Here is a 25,606-nt window from a genome sequence, read left to right on the forward strand (position 1 = left end):
TCACCGCACGGCCATGTGGCACGAACGCGGCTCCCCCCCCCGTCAAGGTGTGTCGCTGGGCGAGGGGTCTGGAGTTGATGACTGCATCCATCGAAAGGGCCGCCGTAAACAAGCTTCAAAGGGTGCCGAACAACTCGTTCAATTAGCGGGACGATTCCCGGCCGCCGCCGCCGCCGTCATCTTCCAAAGAAGAAGCTGCACCGGTGGTCTCCCGAACTGCTCACGGCGCCGCGGCGGCAGGACGCCGCACCCTCCGGCCAGGTGGGAACAATACATGGCGGACACCGGCCGCCCACCCGTTTGGCGACTCAAAAGGAACATCAAAAGGAACGCCGATCCATTGTCAGACCTGGCGCCGGTCCTAACAGTACGCAGCTGGAGAGAAAAGCCGGGCCATCGTCCTCGTCACCACCCATTCTCTTCGTGCCCAGCGGTTGGGAGCGCTGGCCAGCCGAGATTTTCCGGGCGGCGGAGGAGCTGTTAGGTTTGGCCTGTGGATTCATCTCTCAATCCCTTCGGCGCCCAGTCTTACCAACGCTGTCAAGTATTTGAGTGATTGTACCGACCAGGCGGCGGGCAGAGGCGAGTCCCGTCCTTCAAGTGCGGACCCTTTGGTCGTCTCTTCGAGCAGCAGCGTAACTGATGACCTCTTCGACTCGTCGGGCGACAGGAGGGCTGGCTTGCCCGGCGCCGGAGCTGACCGAGGAGCGGCGCTCTCTTTTGATCCCCATTCACCAGGCCGACCGGCAGACTGCCTATGCTCGTCATGCATTGTACGTGCTAGCCGGAGGGCGAGACGTCGTGTCGCCAAGGCGCCGCTAACCATTCGAGAGAGGCCAACAGAGACAGCGCTTTCCTGGAGGAGACCAACGGCCACCGCAAATTACCCCGCTAATTGAGCGAACAAAATCGGCGGACCCTTTGAAGTATGCTGCCGGGCTCGTGGGAACTCTCAAGTGGCGGCACACACACGACGCGGAAGAGCACTGCTGGCGCCACCACCGTGCAGTGTTCACGTGGACCTTGCATGCTCGCCTCCCTCACCTGTGTGTGCGTGATTGGTGTTCGACTCGGAGAGGAGGAGCCCGACAAGGCATAAAACGAAGCAGCAGAGTGCTGGACGGAGCTCTCTGAACCTGGCTCTGAACGATGTAACGTTCAACCACCACGCTCGTGGTTTGTAAAACCACTATCCCTTGCTTTTCTGTAAATATGTGTAAATAATGTCATAAATCCCTGTTATGTTTTCCCGTATCTTCCTGCGTTCCTCCTTTCGACCTGAACAACTGATGGCAGCGGCGGGTTGTCATCATCAGCGAACCTCCTTCCTTCCCAAATCTTACACTACGTTTCGTTTTAAAGGGAAACAAAGACGCGGTCTGAAATGGCACGGTCTCGAGTAGAAGAGCTCTAACATCATCGTTTTCTGAACATTACTATTTCGCATATAGCAGCTTCCTGGTTGTACATACATGCTGCGCATTTTCGCTCTATAGCTAATGGATGCTCAGAAAGCCGTGACTTTCCTACGTGAACGATGTGGGGAAAAAAATGGCAGCATATCCACGGAGTGAATGATGGGGAGTGGGGCGAAGCATTCGTCCGTCCATTCGTTCTTGCTTGCGTCTGTTCCTGCGTACGCCTGTGTAACCGTCCATGCGTCCATCCACCCGTCCGTGCATGCGTCTGTTCGTGCGTCCGCCCCTACGTTCGTCCATGCATCCGCCCCTGCGTCCGTTCATGCGTCTATCCATGCATCTGTCTGTGTGTCCGTTCGTCCATCTATTCAGCACTCCAAGTACCACCATATCGCATCTTTTCATCATATATTCTCCGTGTAGAAGCACCGCCATCCAGCGGACATTTCAAGGACTAAACGGGAGGTGGCACATGCACACTTTCTTACGGCTTGCGCTTCGGGTTTACTTCCCACCTTTAACCACCTCGAGTTATGGTATATACTAGTTCACTGTATTCATGGCTATGCGGCCCAACGCTCACTAAACCTTTCTAAAACCAAGGAGGTTACACCCAGCGAGTATAACGTAGCAACCCTTTCTTGTCAGATCGTGCTCAATGTACATGCCAATAGCTGCTAATGGGGATCACAGCGTGCGCGTTACCTAAAGGCCGAATGCTCATGTCTCTCATTCCCCCTTAGCAGCCATTAACATGTGCATTGAGCACTATCTTTTATTGTTCCACAACGCACAGAAGAAATCTCTCACCGGAACCACCTTGGAGGTCAAAATCGTAAGGACCGCTATTTCGGGTATGTGCCACTGGTGGTGACGTACTGCGAGGGATGCACAAGCCACGCCATAAGGAGCCTAAAAACGGAAGGGCATGGTGCTTGTACAGACGCCTCCCTCGGTGAGCCAATCACGACGAACAGCCCGTCTCGTCATAAATTGACAGTCCTCGCTAGGATATGTCAAAGCTCAGAATTTTTTTGTCAGCGTGAACTGTCATTAATTTTGCGCGTCTGTCATCTTTTTCGCTTCATTACATTTACGCACGCATACCACGGGAGGACCAACGCAACGCAAGGAGGGCCAGTTCAAAAGGAACGACATTCGTAACGCCAAGCGTATAATACTTGGCCCTTTAAAGAGATGGGAGTGGATTCGTTCACAAAAATGAAGGAGCAAAACAAAGAAAAGGACGTTCCATTTTAGGAAGGCGTTCCTTCAACTCGGGGGCCTGTAGATGGAGAGCGCCTTTCGAAGACAGCGCGAAGGAGTAGTTCTTGTCTGTGTGTTTTGTTCAGTTGTTTCGGCAAAGCTGTCGTTGCTACATTCTGCAGAGGAAGAGGAGTTCCGGCCTATGTGCCATATACGCCAGAGACGTTGCGCTCGCACTTCAATTTATCGCTAATGAGGATAAAACACGCGAGGCCTGCCTCAAGCTCGCTCGAAGATTCCGTCGAGCTTGAGATGACGAGAGAGGAGCTATTTTTACGGACCTTCCACGGCAGAGACGGGGCGTTGTCCGGTGGTCATAAAAAATGAGGGGGGGGGGGGCAAGCAGTGAGAAACGATTGGAGCGTAGTGGAGAGGGGGAGGAGTTATGGCGGCAGAAATAACGCATTTCTCTTCTCCTCGTGTTGCGGACGTTCGTTACATATACACCCACCGCAACGAACATACCGAAAACGCCCCGGGGTCTCCAGACGGGGGTGGAAAGGGGTATAAACTCCGCTATACTGATTTGCATAATGTCCCGCTGTCAGGGGTATAAATTGTGGTACGGACCGGAACAACTTTCGAAAATTTTATTTCAATTCGTGCACGTTTACTGACCACACGAACAAACCGACAGATCTGGGTTGCACTCTCGTCTGCCATTTGAGGAAAGGGAAACGCGGTGGCGGAGAGAAAGGTTAGAGAAAGAGCGGAGATGATGATGAAAGAGCCAAGGGGCAAAGACCTCTGTTATGCACGTCATTCGCATTTGCGGTTTCGAACGTGTAGCAACGTTCAACTTGATGGTTTTCGAGCGACTCGATTACCGCGAGAAGTTGGCTTCCAACGCTACACTCGGGGCTTGCTTCGTAACTAACGTTATACGATTCAAGCTGGACGACTTGCACAATGTTTCACCGTGCTTTGATCATGTTCAACAAAGATTCCGGGTGTTGTGTGTGTTTCAGAAGAAGGAATCTCTGAAGCTAACGTGCTCGGATAGCATTATTGTTGGCTGTGAGCTTGATTACTCGAAGAGACGGACATCGCTTGCACGTCAAAATGAATTGCACAGTTGACCGATGAATATATTTATCTTAATTTGATTTTAGTCAATTACTTTCATGTTGCAGCTTACGAATTGTGACTGGCGAGTTTGCTAGGTGTGTCCACTTGAAACTGAAATTATAAAGCCTTGAAAAATTCATACTCGAGGCTTCTGTGGTATTTACTGAGCAAAACGATGATTTGATAAATAGCGATGGAACAACTGCAACGTGTTCACCACAAGTTTGAAACTTCAGAGAATCGGCCAGAGCTTAACGCAAACCCTGTGCGTAACACAGAAGCAGCAGTGTTTCGTTGTATTCTTTCTCGGAAAGCAATATAAATTGCCCGTTGAAAATTGTAACCTGCTTCAAACCCACCATGTTTGCTTGGTGGGCAGTCTATTGCGCTGCTATGCTTTTATTATAAGTGTTTTGGATTCCCCGTCACAACGGATTCATTTCGATGAGGTAGGAGGCGAAAAATAAAAAGGTGTGTTCAGATTCAGATGCGCATTAAAGAACCTCCCGTGATCAACTACAAGCCAGAGTAACCCATCGGGGGCGTGCATCAGAATCAAGTTGCGCATTTCGCAGGTGAAACCAAAAAAACTTAACTTAATCTGTACTGCTACCATAATGTTCAAACTGTGTCACAAGAATGTGGAGCTCGCTCAGATTCAGTCAAGAAATATATCGGGCGCTTCGAGCTCATCTCAGATCCAAACTCGCCAAACTTTCTCACAACCGGCCTCACTTGGACTCAGGCTCACAAAACTTTCATAACCAGATTCACTCTAGCCAAGACTACCAAAAATATTGCTCAACTGGACCCACTCAGACCAATAGACACGGCTCAATGTTAGTTCGAGTGAGTCGACTTATAAGGGAGGTTGCTGTCCTATGTTCCTGAGGTTGTTTCGTTGAGAATCATATCTCCGGCTCATATGACAGTTTGCAGCATGGTTTATGCAATAAATAGATAACTGCGGATAACAAGGCCAACCAATGGTTATCCGTAGAAGCACGCTCTCACCAGATCACTCGTCCCCGCAGACTCGCGAAGACGCACTGCCCCGGCATGTCCGAGCTCTCTTATATCAAATTACGGATACTTGTACAGCCGCGCTATCACTTATCACCGTCCTGGTCGCCATTACTACTCCTCCCGTACGCTTTAGTGTACGTTTGCACCACGAACGTTATCGTGCGCAACTGGCGTTGCGTCCTTCTCTATGTTTTTTTTTGTTGTTTTTTTTCTTTGTCTTTTTTTTAGAGCACAGAGGAACGATGGAGAAACGCCAACTATCCATCCACAGCGTTAGCTATGGTCCCCAGCGAGTTGCAACCTTTTTTTGTTTGTTTTGTTTTCGGCCGGGGTACTTACTCTCCAGAGCGCCCTTTAGCACACTCGTACCCCTCAGCCGTCCTATGCGCGAAAAGCACGCAAGCTTCTCCCCAGAGCCCCGGCGCCAAGCAAAAGAACTCGATGCGAAGGAGAAATGAAACGGCAGCGCAGATGGAACGAAAAAGAGGATGGTAAAAGCAAATCTGGTGCAGCACGGGGCATTCGCTGCGCAGCAAAAGAAGCAAGAGATGTAAAAGAAGAACCAGGAGGCCGCCTCGGTTCGACGACGATGGCGGCGAGAACAAATCGCAGATCGAACCAAGCGGAGCAACAGACACGCACGCGCGCGTGCCTCCCCCGCTCGCGTGGCGGCCGCGGGGACGGTTTATTTCCAACAAGACCCTCTGTTTTCTTTTTCTACTTCTTCGCTGTTTTATAGAGGGTGAGGAGGTAGAAGGGGGGATTTCGTTTCTATCTCGCTCTTTTCCTCAGTGACGCGCTGCACCGCGAGGGCGCTTTCGCCTACCGATTCTGCTCGGAGCCGAGATAGTATCGCCTGTGTAAGTGAGAGAGACACAAGAAAAATGTCAAGACGATTTCGGAAGTAGGAGAGCACTTACTTATAAATAATAGCTGTACGAGCAGCACCTTTTGGCGGGGGCACCAAACTGCGCGCGGGGGAACGCCTGTCCCGAAATAGAAGAACTGTGCACGCGCCAGTCGCACGGACGAGAGTGTCTTTTTTTTTTTGCATTCGCCACCCATTCCTCCGCCATCTTTACGCTCTCTCTCCTACTGACGTCGTCGCCACGCTTCTTGTTGCGTTTCTTTTCGTTTTGTTGCCCCGATCCGGGACCGCGGCGCGCGTTCTTGTTTGTGTATGTTCTTGTGCGGTGTACCGGCCGCGCAAGCCGTGACTCCCACCCAGGTCTGCCAGACTCTGGAACAGAAACATCGGGTGTAAAGGTGGGGCGAGGAGGGCAGTGGTGAGTGGTGAGAGAGTAGGGGCCCCGCGTTAGGAACGAACTCTCCCCTATCCCCTGCGCAGCCGCTCGTCACCCCCAAGCGGCAACGATCCTCCTCGCCATCCTTCAGACTCTGACGTCCCAGACAGGCCCGCGGCTTGGGCTCTCGGGGGTCCAGGCTGGCAGTCTGTTGCGCCACGCGAACGAGGAATACCGGATGAAACGGGTGAGCGGGAGACTGGCCCCGGAGTCGACCAGGACGAAGAGAGAAAGGAACGAAATCTCCGTAGAAACGACCGCCGTGGGACGATCAACCAGTCCGTGAGAAGCGGTGTGCGGAATCCCTAATGTCCTAGCCTTAGGCACGGCCCACGGGATTCCGCGGTTGTTTTTGTTTCCCTGTCGTGCATCTCATCTCTAACATTGTTGTGTTTACGTGTTTCCATTTCGCCTTCGGATGCAATGATTGCACTTTTTGGCTACCCTGGGCTTGTATCAAGGAGTACAGAATCATCTGAAAATGACCAGCGACAACGCTGAACATTGGTATATCGGACGTTCGGTATCCCTCGTATCATGGGATGCCAGTGCAATGTGAAAAAAAAACACATTGATAAAATAGCGTTGTCGTTCTCCTGTGACGTTTAGCAAACGGGTTTAGTGCTACTTCGTTCAAATAACGATTGCTGAAGCAGCCGCAAACCCAGTTCAGCTTATGCGAACGCTGCCAGCACACTAAGTTCAAACATTGCTGTTTGGTGTGACGCTATATTTAAGTCAGAGCTTAAGTATGAATATCAACAAGAATTAGTTATGGAAGGCGGTGGAAACAAGAACGGTGCTAGACGTCGGAACTCTAAGAACCACCGCAAGGAGTGCAAGGAGCCGTCTGCATTCGCTCGTATAAGGGAAGACGACGCACCGCGATGCTCTCGAAGTCTCGACAGCCTCACATGCAGCGGTCCCAGCGCGAAAGATCGCGACAACTGTGGCGGGAACCACAGGACCCATAAGAATCAGCGACATGGAAAACATCAGCAGCGGCGGCCGTCCGTACAGTCGGAAGCGGCGGCTGGCGAGCACGACCAGGACAGGAGTAACGCCCGCGGTAGCAGGAGGGGCAAGAGCCCGAACAACAAGAACGGTGGCCGCAAGGGACGACGCCTTCGACGTTCCGCGTCCTCAACTGCAGCGGAGCGAGACAGCGACAAAAGTACTCCGATAAAAAACCGGCAACCGGTGCGAAGGACGAGCAGTGAAGGACCTAGACCTCGTAGTATGGTGACGCTTCGCGATGGTCCCGAGATTCGACGGGTGGGCAGCGTCAAGCGAGACCCGGACAGTGTAAAGTTGGGATCCAGGTCAACCCTGGCCTCCGGTGACTGTGGTAGTGCGCAGTGGAATAACGGTGCTTCGAACAGAGCGCCAGCCGGAACTGGCGGGAGGCTGCTGAAGACGACGTCGCTGACCGAACTGTTTGCGGTCGAAGTCGGACTGGTGCCTGCGGCTGGGCTCTCCCACAAGGAAAGCCGTCGGCGCAGGATAGTGTTCGCCGTGGTTCTCGTTGCGCTGGCTCTGCTGACGGCCAGCGTCTTGCTAGTCGCCATCACGCTATTTTTATCGCCGGCTGTAGACGAAGTCTGTAAGTATATGGTCTCTACTCCTGGGGCAGAAATTTTGGAGGAACTGTATTGCTGTTAGCACCTCTCCATGTTAGTCACTCTAATCTGACTCGCGTGGAAGGGACCGTTCGGGTACGTAGCTGTGCAACGTGCATGAACTCTATTTTTTTGAAAATGCACCCTTGATGAGGGGTCGCAATAATCGTCCGATTACGTTGTTAACGATGATAATGATGATAATTTGAATATTTATGAAGTTTACCTAAGTATTGCCTTTAAAAAGGGAGCGTTGATTACTACCTGTCCTGTGTTTGGCATAGCCACCTTTTGCTTTTCTCTTTTCCTGCTGTCTCTTTCATTGTTACTTTTAGTCAGCATTACCATTTATCTGATATTTTTTGCATTATTAGGCCTACGCAAGACACTTGTTTTTTTTTCCTTTTTTTCATAAAGCTAATAAAGCTATACCATTCCGAATTACCTTTGCTTCCCCTGAAGTCCCACAGTGCCGCTTTCTTGACGTTGAGCGCTTCTTTTGTCGTTTTTTTTAAACGCTAAGCAATAATTGTAGCCTACATCTCAATCTGAATTCTTAATGCGATTCTCCAGGTTTAGTACAGCTTGGGGAGGCATGCAAATGTCTTAAACGCAGTCGTGACATTCGCATTGGCTGAATATTTTTGTTGGTGTTTCTATCGGTTAAGTTCTCACCTCACTACCCTGTGGCTATCACGTTGCTGTAGGTAAAAATTCAGGGATTTAAATTTACAAAGTTGTTCTGGTACATCTCTAATTATGTGAACTGTGCGCTTGGCCACACGATTAGAAAATGTTGCCGCTAAAAAGCAAACAGTTTGTACGAAGAAAATACCTTGATAGTTTGGTCGGAGTATTCTGGCTATATATTTTTTTTATTTAAAAGATTCAAGAAAAAGGTGCAACGTGACATTCTGTCACTTTCTGATTAAATACTGTTTCTCACTGCGATCACAGAATATTTTATTCGTCTACATCTGGCACTCAGTGACGGTGTCAAGCATACTACGGTCGCTAAAAGCAGAGGCCTCAAGATGTTAGGGCTCCGCTTTCATAACTTTTGTGAAACAATGCTGACAATCTTAGCTTGAACAAAAAATCTTTAGATGTCGTAGATGCTGTCGGGCATACTCAGTGTTCGTCGAGATGAAGTTTACCGAGCAGTTTTTGTTTTGTTTATTTCGTGCTTGAAGGACACGAATATATTTATGTTGGAAAGTTTAAAATATAAGCTATTATCATGTCAAAGCAGCGATATCAAAATTTATAGTATGCGGAGCGTTATGCGACAAATCCTCAATATTCATTACGAGGTGCGTAGACTGCCGGTTAATTTGGGCCATGAAGGATTGTTTAACGTGAGAATAAGCCTGGCCATACAGGGGCGACATTACATTCCGTTGCTATCAATATGCGGCCGCCCGGGCCGCAAATACATCTGGCATCCTCAATCTTATCAGCAAGACACTACCTGTTAAGCTTCCACGGCCGGTGAACCTCACGGTTCTTATATGCATGTGCTAGCACGCGCGTGACAATGCATAAGGTCTCCCTAGAAACTTTAATTCGTCTGAGTGGTACCGCCCGTGTATAGGGCTTCTTCACTTGGCGCTATGTTTCAAAACCACCTCTTAATAACCGGTACATTTCCTTCTATTCAAACGTAGGATAGAAAAAAAAAAGAATAAGATTACTTCCATGACGAACTGAAATTGAAAGTAGCCATAATAAGAAGGCCACGACAGTAAATTTTTGTGAGTCAAGATTTCGTGAAATCTCGAAAGTCCAATGAATTCACGGTTAAGTCCGTTTTGCATTCAGGGGAAGGAGAAACTCTTATTGTAATGGCATCTCTTTTGATTTATCCACCCCAAAAGTGTGCCAAATTACAACTGAGCGTTGGCGGTGTCTTGATCTATTTCTTTTGTCCGTGATTGCACGCCCTTTCTTTTAGAATTAGTGTTGTACTTATTATTGTTTTTTGGCGTTAACTATAATAAACCATTATGAAGCGGTCAAAAAAAGACAAACAAAGGTCCATACACTGCAGCAAGTCGAAAAAGTACAGGGGGGATTCAAGTATCCGAATTTCTGCAAAGCAGGCGTGACTTCAGAAGTCTTCAATTTCAAAATGCCAAGATAAAAACAAAGAGAACAACTAAAAACGTCACTACCTAATTGCTTCTAATTTCATCAATACCTGAGTATCGTGATTTTTTGTGAAAGTGAAGTCCGTTTCGATCATATATTTTTCCCACTGTCCGTGGGCTGTAAGGGACATTTGACAAGACTACAAATATAGTTGGAGCGAAGTTTTTGGGAGCTGTTGCACAACACAATCGCTGTGTATGTGGAGCTTATGTTGCCCAACAGACACATACTATAGCCCTTCTTGATAATTAAATTGCGTTGTTGTTGTTCTTATTTTTCTACATGGTGTTTCTATAGTTGAGCTGCAAAACACGCCATCGTTGTTGTGACTTCTAAACAGTTTGAAGCAGCCGACGCCGTCACCTTGCGCATACGTGATCGCTCAAGCTACGTCAAGCCGACTACAGCTCGTGTAGTTCTATAAGTGCTCCCAGCTTTTAATACTAATTTTGAAACGTCTACTGCCGCTAAAGGTAGAATCACGCTTTTCACTTCATCGATAAAAGTGCACAGCACCGGCCGTGTTTTTCTGAGTGAACTCCGGCAAGATAACATAAAAAACCGACGAAACTTCATCTCGTCAAGTAAAGGAAAAAAACAAAAAACTCCGTGGTCGTGAAGCTGGGGCAGCGTGCAGCGACGGCACGTTTTTATATCATCGAAACTTCGAGGACATGACGTTTACCTCGCTGCAAAGTTCCAAGCTTTGATTTCTGAGTGTTCTACGGCATGAATAAACGCTACAAAATGAAGATAAAAAAAGTGAGCTAGCTACGTTAACATCTTGTTCACGCTCTGCTGCTTCGTCCATCTAACTTTCTAACTTTAGACGGGGAAATAAAACGCAACAACTTGAGCTAGTTATCCTCTCCAATTTCCTAAAAGCCAGCGCAGTGAACCAGAAACTGCTCTTTGGCTCTTTGGTGATGTTCATTTCTTTGTCCTCCTGCACACTGATCCTTGCTGTGAAAGTGATTTCACGCAAAAACCTTCCACTATTGGTTTTCTGTTTGCTTTTATTTTTCGAAAAAACGGTGCGAATATGTGGGACTTTCTCTTTGCTTTTCTACAGTATATACTTAATCTAAACTGCATTGCTTTTCTTCAAAAAAATATCATTCGCTTAGTATGCAAAAAAAAACTGTGCGCTTTATAAGTAATGTTCTACCTTGTCCTACAACACATGCGTGTAGGTGTTTGTGGCTGCATGACGTACATTCGTGAGCAGAAGAGTAGAAATGGACAGTATACCCCGAAGTTCAGTGCATGGAATATCTTACGTGCGCGTAACTGGGCTCGACCAATTCATTATAATGATGTATGTTGAATATAACGAATAACTATGCAGTGGCTGCTATGGACCTTTTTCCTCAACGCTCTCCTGGACGCCGCCATATTCCTCTCAGGGCTGTTGTCAGTGCGCGTGACCCATCAAAAAATGCACTGCCGAGGCTTTGACGTCGGCTTTTGTACACCAGTGCATCAGCCCAGAAAGGACGAAATCCTCCTCTCCGTAAAAAAGGTCCTCCTATATAAGCATCGCACTTTAATTGAACGGTTTTGTCACGGTAGTGGGTGGAGCTTCCTTATGCTTCTCCGGAACTAGAAGCTCTTGTGTTCGAAAAGCTCTTACGCAATAGCACTTGTCTTACGACAAAGTTTCAACCAATCCTGTGCCTCGACATATCATTACCGAAAGCAGCGCTGCCTGTAGCAAAGAGAAATCCTTAAAGAAAACATCTTCTCGATTCTGTCCCTATACCGAACGTTGAGGTACGCCATTTGCGCAGACGTCAACCATCTTCGAAAAGGATCATTTATAAGACCACCTTCACAAAAGCATGGTACGCAACAAATGTTCGCAAGAGTACATTTCAACCAATGCTAATGTGGAACATGTTAATAGCGAAGCTGTTTGGCGAAAAGCAAAAATCACTTACGACAAAAAATTTCCTTGAATTCAACCTTTGGCACCAGCGTCTCTTTTCTTGAATTCGATGTTTTTGGCTCTCCAACTTCTTTAACGAGATTAGCTGCGACGTTTATTTCTTTTTTCGAGGGCTGTTCTTACGAATCCCATCAAGTACGAATTCAAAAGGCCGGGCACTTCAAGCTTTCCGTTCATACAAGCCATTACGGCCGGCCATCAGCGCTAACATCACGCTCGTTGCCATAATGGGTCCACATTCATATTTCTCTCCACATACAAGCGTACGGACTGCTTCGTATACGTTGGTTGTAGGCTTTATTTTGTCTACTGCCGCAAAAACGGGTCACTTCGAGCTTGCCACCGCCGAGTGATCGTACAGGCGCTGAAAGCTGCCTTGAACTATCTCGTTTTCAATGTTTATATGTTTAAGTAGGCAGCTGACTCTTTTTCTTCCGAATTGTATATAGACCTATACGTATACGTGCGTTGCCCGAAGCCACAAACGCATGTTACCCTGCGCACATGATTCTCGCCGTGGTATATGAATGATTTCTTATTATTGCTTTCTCTTATACTTCGTTTTGGCGAAATGCAGGTGCTGGGGTACTATCCGTGTGGATTCTATATGTATAGTTGGGGTTAACCTCCTTGCTTTCTTTCTTATTTTGTTCTTTACTTCCGTTATATACTTGCTCGCCGGGAAGAGTGATTGACCGTAAAAATTGAAGCAGCGCCCGTATGAATTTCGTTGTCGTTGTGAGCATGGCACAGATATCACCCGTGCTCTCTTGTAACAGCAGTCACGTAAAAGACTCGAAACGTAATAACTAGCGTTCCCGTATCAAAACAGACTCCGCTGTCCTTACACACTTGAGAGTACGCTTGCTCTTTCGTTTTCTTTTCTATTTTTATTACCGTCCGGTTTCTATTGGCCATGGCGGTGCAGCATCCGAAACGAAATTGTATTTTATCCAGCGTTTTCCAAACGGCCTTAGACCGGAAGTCTTTCCAAGCGACTTTTCATCTCGAATACAAAAGCCCACATCCGCTTCGTCAGATCTCCTTTTTTTTTTCGTCAATATGAGCGTATGTCGTCGAGATTCGCCTGCGAGGATTTAACGACTTTCTTGACCATCGTGAAATACACGATTTCTGTCCCTCTTTTTTTTTCTACAACCTAAACGGTAATTATGAGAGGCTAAACGTCCAATCTCTCTCTACTTCTACTTTGCCGGGTCGCTATATGATCCGGAGACTCGAAACTGTAGGTCGTCGGAAATATATTTTTCTGTGTGTAACGTTAAAGTCAAGTACTTTCTTTTCCCATGATCACGAAAAAAGAAACTGCATAATATTTGCCCCGTCCTGCTGTACAAAAGATGAAAGCATCGCGATTACAATACGCCTCACAGCGACTCAATCAGCTTTTCGGTCAAACATTCGTGGTGTCTTTCATTTCTTCATGGCTAAGTCATTCTTCTTTACTCTCCCTCTCTTTTTCTGTTCGTTCTGAATAATAACTCGGGGGCATGTTTCAGTATATTAGATTCTCGTATCGAAAACTCCCCATATATATAGCATATATTTTCACAAAAGCAGTTACACATTAGGGCTTTTTTTTTGGACTTCGGTATACCGATAAATACACCCCTTTTGAAAAATAATATTAACGGGTAGACGGATTTCTCGCGATTCGAATGGACGCTCGCCTTGATCGTCCCGAGGGCCCGCTATAGCTCTTAACGTTATAAAACTGCTAACCGTTTCTGTGAATTTTTCGTTCAGGCTTGCCTTGTACTCGTTTCGGTTTATTTTGTTTTATTCGTGTGTGTGTTTTTTTCCTTTGTAAGAAACTCTCACCAAGTAGAACATATGGCCATTCGCACAACGCAGCTGTGATTCGTTTGGCTCTGATATATTACGTTTTTTTCTTTTTCTTTTCTTTTTTTTCTACGGCCGGTTAGGGGAGGGGATCTCTGATCCCCGTGCCACTCACAGACTCGTAAATGCACTCGTTGACTTTAACTCTGCTTCATTCCTTGCTTTTTACTTTTTTTACATATGTTCATGTGCATGGCGGTAAAAAGAAAGAAAGAAAAAAAGAAGAAAAGAAGGAAAGAAGAAAAGAAAGAAAGAGAGAAAGAAAGAAAGAAAGAAAGAAAGAAAGAAAGAAGGAAGGAAAGAAAGACGAAAAAGTGGCATATTGTTATGTCATCGTTCGACCGCATCCCCTTTTGAACTTCCCTGCTTTCCTTTCTGCGTTTCTTTATTTTCTTTTTTGCGAGGTAGTTTGCATTGCATTGCTTTTACTTTATCATTTCGTCTGTCGCCGCGTCCTTTAGAGGGCTGTGCATTGAAAAACGCCTCACCCGTTTCTACGCTTCGCTGTGAATGAAGGAAAAAGTTTCAGGGCCCGGTCGGGAGAGGAGGATCGCTGGGAGGTGATTATAACAGCTGACCTCTTCCACGGGCTTCACCATGACTGAGACGAGTGAATAGAGGGAGATGGAGTAGGATGGGGGAGGATTCTAACAGCTGAACTCTGCTATCCGTGGTCTCTCTGTTCCTTGGCCGTTTTTTCCTCTATTTGTATCGATATTTTGTTTGTTCTGATTCTGATACACGTTTTGTACTGTTGTGATCGGCGAGCCACCACCCGGCGCCACGGGTGCCGTGACGGAAGAAAGGCAGCCGCCTCGCTTAGTGGCGACAAGGAGGAACGCGAAGACGCCCGGCTGTTTTTCATGTATTGGGAGGTGCGTGGTAGTAATTAGTCCACGCACCACTGCTTAGAAGTGTGGCAGCTAGGGCTAGTTGGTATGGCATGACGATAGTTATAGATAGTTTTAGCGCTCGTGTCTTTCGTGTCCTTCTTGTCTCTGTGTCGTCGTTTTGTTCTCGCGCTATAACTATCGTCGCACCACTGCTGTCGCTTATGCCGCCGTAGAAATGCGACACGTGGCGCCTTTGTACGCCGAGACCACGACGCCGAGATTCCGCCGACGACGCACCTCGGACCACCATGCTTTGCGTCTCTGGCTGAGAGGTCACCGACGCTCAAATCAACGCCTGATCCCATTGAAGTTGCCTGGCCTGCGACCACCGTTCGACAGTCTGGGTGGTCGGCCCGAGCAGCGGCACGAAAGACTCGTTACATCCCGTTTGCTGGCAGCACCATTCCCCGGATGCGACAGCGTGCCCGGAACAATACATGTTTTGTGTTGTGCGTGTGCGTATGTTGGGGGCGGTGCCGGCAGAACGACCCTCAACAGTGGTGACCTGATTCGGTGAAACGTATCTCCCCGTTTCCCGAGGCCTGGCGTCCAGGGACTGCGAGAGGACAAAAAGCAGCAAACGAATGCCCGGAGAGTCAATTCCCGTTTCGATTTCTCGCTGGATTTCGCGCCAACTGGTTGTGCACCCGCGATCTTTGACGACAGTGCAGCTCTGGCTGACTACGCCATCTCCTGACGCCGACAAGAGCTCTCGCCGAATGGTGCCCCGTCCTCGGACTTCTGAGACCGTGTTCATCTTTCCTATCTTCTCCTTACTTTCTTATGTGGCTGTACCTGTGCCGCTTTTTCTTCCCGCTCGTCTTTTTATCTCTACACCGTTAATTCCTCCCTATCCTTTTTAATCCCCGCTTACCCCCATCCCCTGCGCAGAACTGTGGAAGTGTCCTTTATTGAGAGAGGGGCAGTAACGGAACTGCGCTTATTTCTTCCTTTACCCTTCCAAAAGTCACATATATTTATTTTGTGAATATGTAAATAAACCTCTCGTACTTTTCATCGGCTCTTAAGTGCGGTTCCCTCCAGCAGCAGGCTTTCGTGAAGGCGAGGTTTGCGACAGCCTGCCTGGCAGCGAGGAGACCTGGGCGGATCTTTAAAACTTCCGCTTCAATAACTGATGGCAGTGGTGTGATCTTGCTAACACCCCTTTCTTCAATAGGATTCATGTCACAGCTTTGTCTCACCCGCACCAGTGCAGTACAGTCCTTCAAGTCTAGCGGCCTGGTAGACCTCACTGTCCCTCGTTTAGGACCTTTCTGTCTCTCTTTGATAGATATGTGATTGATTGATTGATTGATTGATTGATTGATTGATTGATTGATTGATTGATTGATTGATTGATTGATTGATTGATTGATTGATTGATTGATTGACATCCACCTTCATGGCTTAACAGGCAGACGCGACGTGGATATGTTCCAAAACATGCGATCGATACACGACAGCCGCATTTTCATTCTGGTGAAATGGAAGAACACCCGCTCACCTGGATTAAGATGCAAGTTCATGAATTTCAGGTGGTCAAAATTAAGCCGATGTTTCCCCCTTGAACGAAATTATAGCTTTGAAATGTAAGACCCCCGAAACAATTCAAAATTTAGTGTGTGTGTGTGTGTGTGTGTGTGTGTGTGTGTGTGTGTGTGTGTGTGTGTGTGTGTGTGTGTGTGTGTGTGTGTGTGTGTGTGTGTGTGTGTGTGTGTGTGTGTGTGTGTGTGTGTGTGTGTGTGTGTGTGTGTGTGTGTGTGTGTGTGTGTGTGTGTGTGCGCGCGCGCGCGTGTGCTTAAATGAAGTTGCCTTTACGTTTCTGTCTACTGTACTATTTCTTTTACGATTGCGCGACACGAAAACGTAAAGGGTATAGATTGACCTTTCGGAACAATGGCACAGCCAAACTCCCCTATGCGTGTACTATCATCTGCTTGGAACCTCTGCACCGACACCCAAGTCTCGAAATAGACGGTTCTGCATTTCATCTCCATAGAAACGAGGCCGTCGCGACCGGAAATTGAATCCACGACTTCACGCTCAGCGGTATAATCCATGGCATGGCCACTGAGCCTTCGCGCCGAGTTACAGTTGCGTTCTGTACCTAATCTTAAAGGCTGACACGACTGAAACGCTGTGGTGCTCCTCACATTCACGTTGGTTATTTCAAGTGTCACTGATTCTGCGCAATGTGCGTGGTACGCGGTTACATTACAGCAGGATCAGTTGAATGATTCAGAGCATGGCGCGATATTTCAGCGTATCATTTAACATCTTTGACCTTCTGTAAGGCGAAACGTAAGTTTGACCTATTTGTACGCATTTGCAGTTTTATTGAAATTCCAAGTAAAACTAGTAGTCATTCTATTTTAACACAAAAAAGGTGTTTTTGGCTTTGTCGAACAACATTACTCATCTAAAAGTTGTCTTAAAATACGTTAGGGTCATCGACATTTTTGGGCTTTGACGAAGAATATGGCTCATCAAAGTCGCGTTGAAGTACGTTAGGGTCACCTGTCGTGATACTGCAACTTATGACCGTCAGTTATACCTGTTTGTTGTAAATAATCTTCACACTCACTCCGACGTTTCCAGTGTCGCCGTGTCAACCTTGCTGCAGATAGGTGTTCTTCGCCACCTGCGCCCGCGTGCGAAATTCGCACACAGACTATGCAATGTACGGGGCATTGTTATCGTTTCGTTTTAGATTTAGACTTTATACGGAACGTCACAGCGGCCCCTACACCGACGGCTAAACTCGACGAGATCGTCCATATAATCGATGTCGCAATCAAATCATTTTTTTATATCCGGGTACGTTCGTCCTTTTTTATATCTTTTTAAGAGTCGCTGCTGCTGTTGCAAAAACCATCCTCGATCCGGTCCTCTTGTCATTGCAGTCAATACGAGCGGAACGAGGCGTGCATGCATGTCACACAGATCACCGGTGTTTCCTACGGGCGATCAAGTGTCAATACACGTTTACATTCATATACGCACGGCTAGGCTCAGCGACAATTTCCTCGCTCTTTACGCAAATCTCGTGTTTCACTTCTAATGTCGTTTTCAGTAATACCCTGCATATGCCTAAGGGGAAAAAAGTCTAATGAAAATTTTCAACAATACGCGTCAACGGCCACTCGTCTATCGACGTTTTCACCCCCTTCCGCTATGTTTTTTTTTTCGGCATGGTTCTCACAATTAATGCCATAGCAACAGGCTTAATTCCTACGTATCTGCTTTGGGACTCACTCGCTAGATTTCGTGCCGACCGATTGTGCCCCCGCGATCACCCGACGACAGCGCAGCTCTTTCCGGCTGGCTCGCCCTACGCCATCTCCTGACGCCGACAGGAGCTCTCGCCGAGTCGTGCCCCTTCCTCGGACTCCTGTGACCGCGTCCATCTTCCCTATTTTCTACTTATTTCCGTATGTGGTCTCTCTGTCCTTGCGGCTCTATCTATTTCTATACATTCAATTGCTTTCTATCCTTTTAATCCCTGCTTACCCCTATCCTTCGTGAGCTACTGTTAAGGTGTCGCACTATGTTAAGCTGCCAGTCATCTGTTATACTACCCTCCCGAACACGCATGCCTCTCAATCTTCTCCAATTCCTCCCCTACCTTGTCCCCCCTTCTCCCTCAAGTGTCACGGTTGTGGTGTCCTCGCCTGAGAGACAGTTACTTCGTCACTTAACCCCACCCTTCACCCTCCTTCAATTCAAGAATATCTCCTCGCACTATGATGCAGTCAGTTACGGGGCTCACTTTTTTTCTTCGTTTCTCTCTTCTTAAGAATCACTTCTCCCCGTATTTGCCTTCCCGGGAGCTCATGCAATGCGCTGTGGACAATCCCATAAGTCACACACGCACACAAACTCGCAGGAGAAGCGAAGAGACGCAGCCGAGCAGCCGTCCCCTCGATAGAACGCCGAATCTGTTTTGCAATTCAGAAGATGTCGGAAATCGCCACAGCATCGAGGAATATTTCCTCTTTTTCTTCCGCTCGTCGCTCCCAGCGTGAGAAGAGCCTGTCGAAGGCCCCTTTTCGGTTCCAGGGGATTTTGTTCGCTCGGACGCGTCGTCACACGTACGTGCTGAGCCAACATGGCGGGCGTTTCCGCTGCGTGTCACCGAATCCATAGCCTTGTTGAAAGACTGGCGTAAAGTTACGAAAGAATAAGAAGCACTTGGAGGGAAAAAGAAAAGCTGATACGAGGGCGTGAGTGAGACGGGGTGATTTGCTGAATTTCTTCGGTTCATTAAACGTCCGGCTCACTTTGTACTCCCAGAATACAAGATTAATGTTTTCTCAATACGGGAATGGAGCAGTGTCCTTCTCCGTTTGCTCTATTTTCTTTAATATTATTATTGGAAAGGACAGGAAAAAATCGCGATCGAACTCGCAAAGCAGGAGCGAAGGCCTATGCATCGAATCTGTAAAAATTTTGTGAGCGATATTCGATGACCCGAAAAATAACGAGAAGCAAAATTTTAAATGACTGAAAAGTAAGGCGCGAGCAGCGCTTCAATCAAGAGCCCGGGAAAAGATGAAAATACGTTTTTTAGATCCTTCTGATAGAACTAGAGCTATATAAGGAGCATGTTTATAATATATATATATATATATATATATATATATATATATATATATATATATATATATATATATATATATATATATATATATCGATCGGTATCTCCTACGGCGTATAACAAAATTTCAGCCCTTGAGCTCAACCGCACCAAGCGGTGGCCATTACAAGTCACAAAATCAAAAAACGAAGTAAACTGGTAAAATCTAAACCTGGTAATAGTCACTTTACGGTGCATACTGCAGCTTATTAATTGTAGTGACTTAGTTAACGAGGCACATTAGCCTAGAACGAAATATCAATACACCGCGAGCTTTAGGTATACGCACCACGAAACTCGTGCTATTTTCCCTGCTGATTCAGCTATTGCACCTTGAATACTTGTTGCTTTAGGCCACTGTCTCGAACTGAATGGCTTTTTTGCGAGTATGAACACAATAACCCATTTGTCGTTATGTTTCTCAACACGATGCACACTACTTTTTGTGAAGCATTCCTACGTATACGACTCTTCAATTTTTCTTTAACACTGGTACTGTGACTGAAGGAGCGCAACGAGATGTATGTGCACATTGTCTTCTGAAGCTCTTTGTCTGCAGCCCAGCTGAAATCGCTACATGTGTTATGTTTGCTCACTGCATGTCTATCCAGCTGTGTGCATCAGGATGCGCCAAGACTTCGCTTTGTCAGGAGAGGACAGGTCGCGCCATCTAGTGGTGCTCAGTTGAACCAAACATGTCTGCCATTTTGGAGTCAATAGCCAAAAATTGATCAATGGGCGTTGTTGCTGCTGTTGCACTTATTCTTTCGTTGTGCTGCTATTAGTTTCGGCGGCCATGCAGTAAAGCCGGGCAAACTTGTACACGTCAACAACAGTGACGTTAGACGGCCTGTTTCTTGAGGCTAGTGATTTGAAGTACGCAAACTCATTGCGAACCACTAAAACATTATTTTATTTCGAGATAAGGTCTTTGGCACAAAAGTAACACTACGAGGTTTCTAGACCACTATTTCAACAAAACACGTCGACTTAATAGTTGCCTTTATAGTCCTTTTAACCGTTTTCTTAACTCACAAGCTTGCGTAATCTGACCTGTGTAATCTGGGCATGACAGCCCATTCCCTTTGCACTTTCTTGTTCACTTACATTGTCTGCGTCTTCGGGGTGCTTCAAGTTGATTGTTACGAACGAGACACTTTAAGCCGAATTACTAAATTACCCAACCAATAACCATTGCGTTAGACATTTCATCAATGTTTTGGAATAGCTGGCTCTAATTTAACCCGCCCTTTAATACGTCTGCGACTATTAAACAGCCGAAGCTGGAATAAAAAATGTCATAGCTTTGCCGCAAAGGCGAAGCGATGAACGCGATAGCAACAAATCGGAAGGTCACGCGCAGAATGGCAAGATGATCGAGACCTGCCCCACGTTTCTTACGTACAAATGACACACGAAACGTACTCACAGGTACAGATCCACGTGAATAAGCGACTCAATTGTTACTTCTCTGTGTCTGAAAAGCGCGCCCATTTTCGCAAACGGAGGCTGTGCAACGATTGCAATGACCTTTGTGCACCCCGTAAGTACAACAGAATCGTTCCAGTGCAAGCCAAACGCCAGCCAAAACGTAAAATCCTCCCCACCTGGAGATAAGGGCACGTGAGAGATCGTCCAATCTCCTCCTCTCCGTGAGCCAAAGTATGCGTGAGAGATGAGAGCCGCCGCGCGCGCATTGTGCCATCTTGCTGATAATGCTGAAAACACAATAGCTTCCCTCCGAGATGCCCGTGAGCAGCGATAAGTGGTAGATATAGCTAGCTTGTCGTTATATATATAACTAGCTTGTCGTTAACCATTGAGCTACGTTTCGGTAGCTCAATGGTTAACGTCTCACCTTCACGACGTGGAGGTCCCACGTTCGATTCCCACGCTGGAGCCTTCTATTTTTTTTCTTGCATTTTCATATATATATATATATATATATATATATATATACGTATACTTATACGGTGCATGGCATCGACATCCCCGTCGACGCCGACACCGGCGGCTAAATCCAGCCGAGAGTGTCCATATAATTGCTATCGCAATAAAACATATTTTACTGGGCGAACGAAAAGACGAGAGTGTCGGGGCATCGTTGAGGGAAAACTGAAATGATCGGCTAAATACGAACCTGGGCTGACCGGGAGGGAGGCGGGCCCGTTCGGGCTGTTCGGGAAAGCTGAATGGGAAAAGGCGAGAGGGCTGGGGAAAAAAAGGCGGTAGCGCTGATCACCCGTGCATGACTCCCCGCAGAAGGTCAACAGAGGCGGGAAAGTACTCGAGTGGGCTTTGGCTCCTGACAGAAACCGCAAGGTCGAATGTGCAGCGCGGAGGAACGAGGGGAAGAGGGAGCGAAGGGGGAGCGAGAGGTCGCGGCCTGAACAGATGCTGCCGTTGATTTGTCGTCATGGCTGCCGCTTCCCTATTGAATCGGGTCGTCGATGAAGCGGGGGATCCGATAAAAAGGGGGAGGGTGGGGAAGAAGTTTCGTGAAAGCGGTTTCGCAGGGCGACTGTAGAGAGTCAATTGCGACAACTGCGGTATATACGCGGCCAAAGCCTTGCGGAGCTGTCCGTCATCTTTGCGGGCCAAAGCTGCTATGGCCGTCCCCGTGATGGACAGTGCATGCGCTCCAGTTGCGCTGAGCTAACACATCGCAAAAGCGTCAGTCCGCACATACAACGTACACAGTTATCTTTCGCGAAAAACTGAGCGCGCTAAAGGCGGCGTGCTGCGAAAATGAAAGCCTGGCTGCGACAGCTGGCTTACCATTGCCGCCCTCTTCGTGTCGCTTGGTTCGTGAAACTAAATAAAGAAAAGACTCACGAGAGAAAAAAGCGGGAGACTCGTGGTCTCACGACCCGTACCAGTGCCTCCTCTTCTTTTGATGGACTCGAGGCGTATAAAAATATATCGTTCAGCGGTTTTTATTTCATTATTTTAGCTATATTGCTACCACGCCTGAGAAAAGACGAATGTCTTATACTGATGCCTCCATGTGTTTTTCTTTTTTCCAATCTGTTTGTTCTGCGAAATCTGTGGGAAAGCGTGCCTTCATTGGAGGGTGCACTATCCGAGATCACAAACGCGAATGCTTCAAATTTTAATGCGCATGTGATCAATAAATATTGTCAAGAAAATGTATCCTTCAACGTGCCACAGAACTTTGAAATACCAGCGCCTTCGTCACTTTTGTCACATATATGTTTCATCAATGCAGCCAGGCGTTGAGCATAGATCTACACCACGATAGAAGCGTAATGTAAAATGACTGCACATTACCCTTCTCAACAACTACAAGGAATCGTGTTCGGTTTTTAATACTATTAATATTTCTCTAAATTACATCTATAAGGTTCAGCAGGGTTTGTTTGTTTGTTTTTCCCATGCAACATTCACTCATCTCTTCAATGGCTTCTTATTGTTGCTTACTGTGAATTCTTGACAGGGATCATAACTCATAGAGATGCTTAAGTAGAACTGGGAAACAATCATGCATTATATGTTGCGGTATCTTGGCTAACTGCAGCTATCACAAAAGAAATTCACTTCGAAATCTCTCTAGTCACTGACCAGTTCACTGGTTAACTGCAGCTGTGACCAAGGAAATTTAATTCGGTATCAATCTAGACACTCACCAGTCAACTGGTAAACTGCAGCTGAGGCAAAAGAAATTTAATTCAACATTTTTTTCTATTCAATGTCCAGTTAACTCGTCAACGGCAGCTGTGGCAAAAGAAATTCAATTGAAAATGTATTTACTGACAAGTTACCTTATTAACTACAGCTGTCGCAAAACAAATTTAATTAATTATCTGTCTACTCACTGACCAGCTAACCGGTTAACTGCGGCTCTAGCAATTAATTTCAATAAAAAAATATCTAGTCACTGATCTTCCACATGATTTATTTGTTTCTTCGTAATCAGAGCACGTACCTACTCTGGGGGACTAGACAATACATAGTATCCTAAGGACGGTAACTGCACTATTGCTTACCAAAAAAACTAATCTACAAGAGAGAAGACATCACAATAAAATAAAGCTTCAGAGAGTAAGAAACAAAGAAGACAAAAAATAAGAACTCTTTAACGATAATCTGATTTTTGAAGCCAACCAAACAACTGAGTTTGCCAAACCCAATTACTTTGGAATATATGACTTGTATTTGTTCACATTTTAAAAATTCCTTCCGGACTACTTTTTCTAGTGTTTGTTAAAGTGGGCATTATGTTGAAATACGTGTAGTGGCTTGAATAAAATTACACGACTAAAACTCACTTCTTTCTCTTTCTTTCCCATCTTATTCCTCCTCTTGCGCAGTGAGGAAAGAGAACGAGAACCTGTTCCGGCTTCCGACGTCCACGGCTGCCACCACCACGACGGGGGCCGCCGTGACGGCGACGTTCGCCGCCGACAACGCGACGCTGACGGCGCCGACGGTGGCAGTCGGCTGACCTCGACGACTGGCCCTGACCGATGCACGGTCCCAGTGCCATCGCCATCACCGCCACAGTCGCCGCAGCAGGAGATGCTCATTCCTGTCCCGAGACGACGTCGGGAGAATGCGGACGTTTCCCCACTTAGCCGAGGCGTGTGGCCTCAGACGGGAAAGACTTGTGAGCACGTGTACCTCGACCAAACGTGGTTTCGTGTGATCAGCGGCGCAGAACCGGAACATCCGATAGCATTTTGTTTTATTTATACATGAAAACATGGGAGGGGTATAGGCTACCTTAATGCTGACGATCCCATCACCAGGAGAGGAGTATTAAATAAACACAGAAAGACAGAAAAAATTAGAAGGAATACAGAATAGGTGCATTAAAATGTAATCAGAAGCTCTATGTACATAATCAGTATGTGGAGCGTGAAGCGTGAGCGCAGTCTAAGGAAATAGCCTAGTACCTACAGCGTGGTCACATTGCGGATAGAGTCCGTACAGATACTCGCTGGCAGTAAAAAAAGTATATGTATCACTGAAATCTCCTCACCACGAGCATTCACAGACCCTCGAATTCACAGACTCTATTTCAAAGTTCTCTTTTCTTTTCGTCTTTAGTTGATGATTACTTTATATGGATTATTCTTTTAGATATCTGTGCAGTTCGCGTTTTTGTGTTGTTCTGTTTGTCTTCTTCAAATTACATAGCTTCTTAATGCAATGATGAGTATTATTATTTTTATTTCCTACAGCCACGTTCACTCATCAGCTTAGACACTCGTTGTCGGCTTTGAATTGTTGCTGCCTGTGAATTCTTGATAGAGATCCCAATTTTATATCGTACTTGAAGCCCACTAGAGAAAAATAATGTTTTAGAAGTTAAGCTAATCTGTTGCAGCAGCGGCAAAATCAAAATGAAGAAAATGTGTTTTGCAACAGAGTTTCAAAGGACAGCACTTGTGAGTGCGGTACTAATACCCAAAAATTAAGTCCTGAAATTCTAATTTAGTATTCATTCTGCCTGCTTTCGACACATCACACTAGTCTACGCCATTAATTTACTCATTTTACAAAGCCGTGGGGGCAGCAACTTCTGGACCACTGACATCTTTGATACTTGACCCTGATAGCTGAGGGGATAGAAAGGCCTGTGCACAACTAGGCGCTTTCAGTCGTTCTTCACCGCTGGCCCCGTGAAACCACAGAGAGCAGGAGTTAAAACGCAATGCTCAATAAGCTCTCCGCGCGCACACCAAGATAGACGCATTCGAGTGCTTGAACGGTTACTCATAGCGTGCGGGCAGGTAACACTAGAAGCACCGACTTCGACAACGCGGAGTCTGCCATACAAGCATGTCACGTTGTATCCGCTCTAATGCCAGCCACCCTGTACCCGGGACCCGCCGAAGTCTCCGTCAACCGGAGTCGCCGGACATGCCTGCCGACGTGTACTTCACGTCTCCTCTGTGTCAAGGCGGCAATTAGTCGAGATAACGAACGCGCCTCCATCTGCAGCCTCCGGTGATTTCATCACTGCAGTATTGTTCTCTTTTTGTCTGTCTGTCTCAATTTTTTTCCTATTTCTGTACAAAATCATTGAGTGTAGCGATTGCTCAGTCAACGCGGAGTCCAAAGTGAAGCATTTCCGCGTGTACGTCTGACCAGTTATTGTCTTCTTTGTTGTGTTTGCATGGCGTCATTGGTGTTTACGTTAAAAGCAAGGCCTCAAAGAGCGATAACGGTGGAAGGAAGGTGACAGAAGGGGCCATGAATGAAGCGCCGAAAACTAGACGAGACGCAGTCGCGTTCGTTTATTATTTGGAAAGTACATGGCACTAGGGCCCAAATTTATAGACTCTGGCAAAGTAGAAATGGTTCATGGCTATGTGGTTGTTGTCAAAGTTTTTAAAGGGCAAGCTGAGTGCCAAACACTTTTGTCTATACGAACTTTCCTATGTTTCG

At 46.7% G+C, this 25,606-nt stretch overlaps 1 protein-coding gene across 1 annotated transcript; it reads left to right on the top strand.

The window, feature by feature from the left end:
- Window positions 1-6,318: 6,318 nt before the first annotated feature.
- On the top strand, window positions 6,319-23,657 carry LOC119172822 (uncharacterized). Its single transcript, XM_075893153.1, has 2 exons — window positions 6,319-7,685; window positions 23,524-23,657. The coding sequence occupies exons 1-2, from the start codon at window positions 6,857-6,859 to the stop codon at window positions 23,655-23,657; spliced, it is 963 nt and encodes a 320-aa protein (XP_075749268.1). The 5' UTR covers window positions 6,319-6,856.
- The last annotated feature ends 1,949 nt before the right edge of the window (window positions 23,658-25,606 follow it).

Source organism: Rhipicephalus microplus, chromosome 4, assembly GCF_043290135.1.
Source record: "Rhipicephalus microplus isolate Deutch F79 chromosome 4, USDA_Rmic, whole genome shotgun sequence".
In the NCBI taxonomy this organism is placed as follows: Eukaryota; Metazoa; Arthropoda; class Arachnida; order Ixodida; family Ixodidae; genus Rhipicephalus; species Rhipicephalus microplus.

Coding starts and splice junctions, on each gene's coding strand:
- LOC119172822 (XM_075893153.1), top strand. CDS start 6,857: ATGGAAGGCGGTGGAAACAAGAACGGTGCTAGACGTCGGAACTCTAAG. Junction 7,686..23,523: donor GCCGGCTGTAGACGAAGTCT/GTAAGTATATGG, acceptor CCTCTTGCGCAG/TGAGGAAAGAGAACGAGAAC.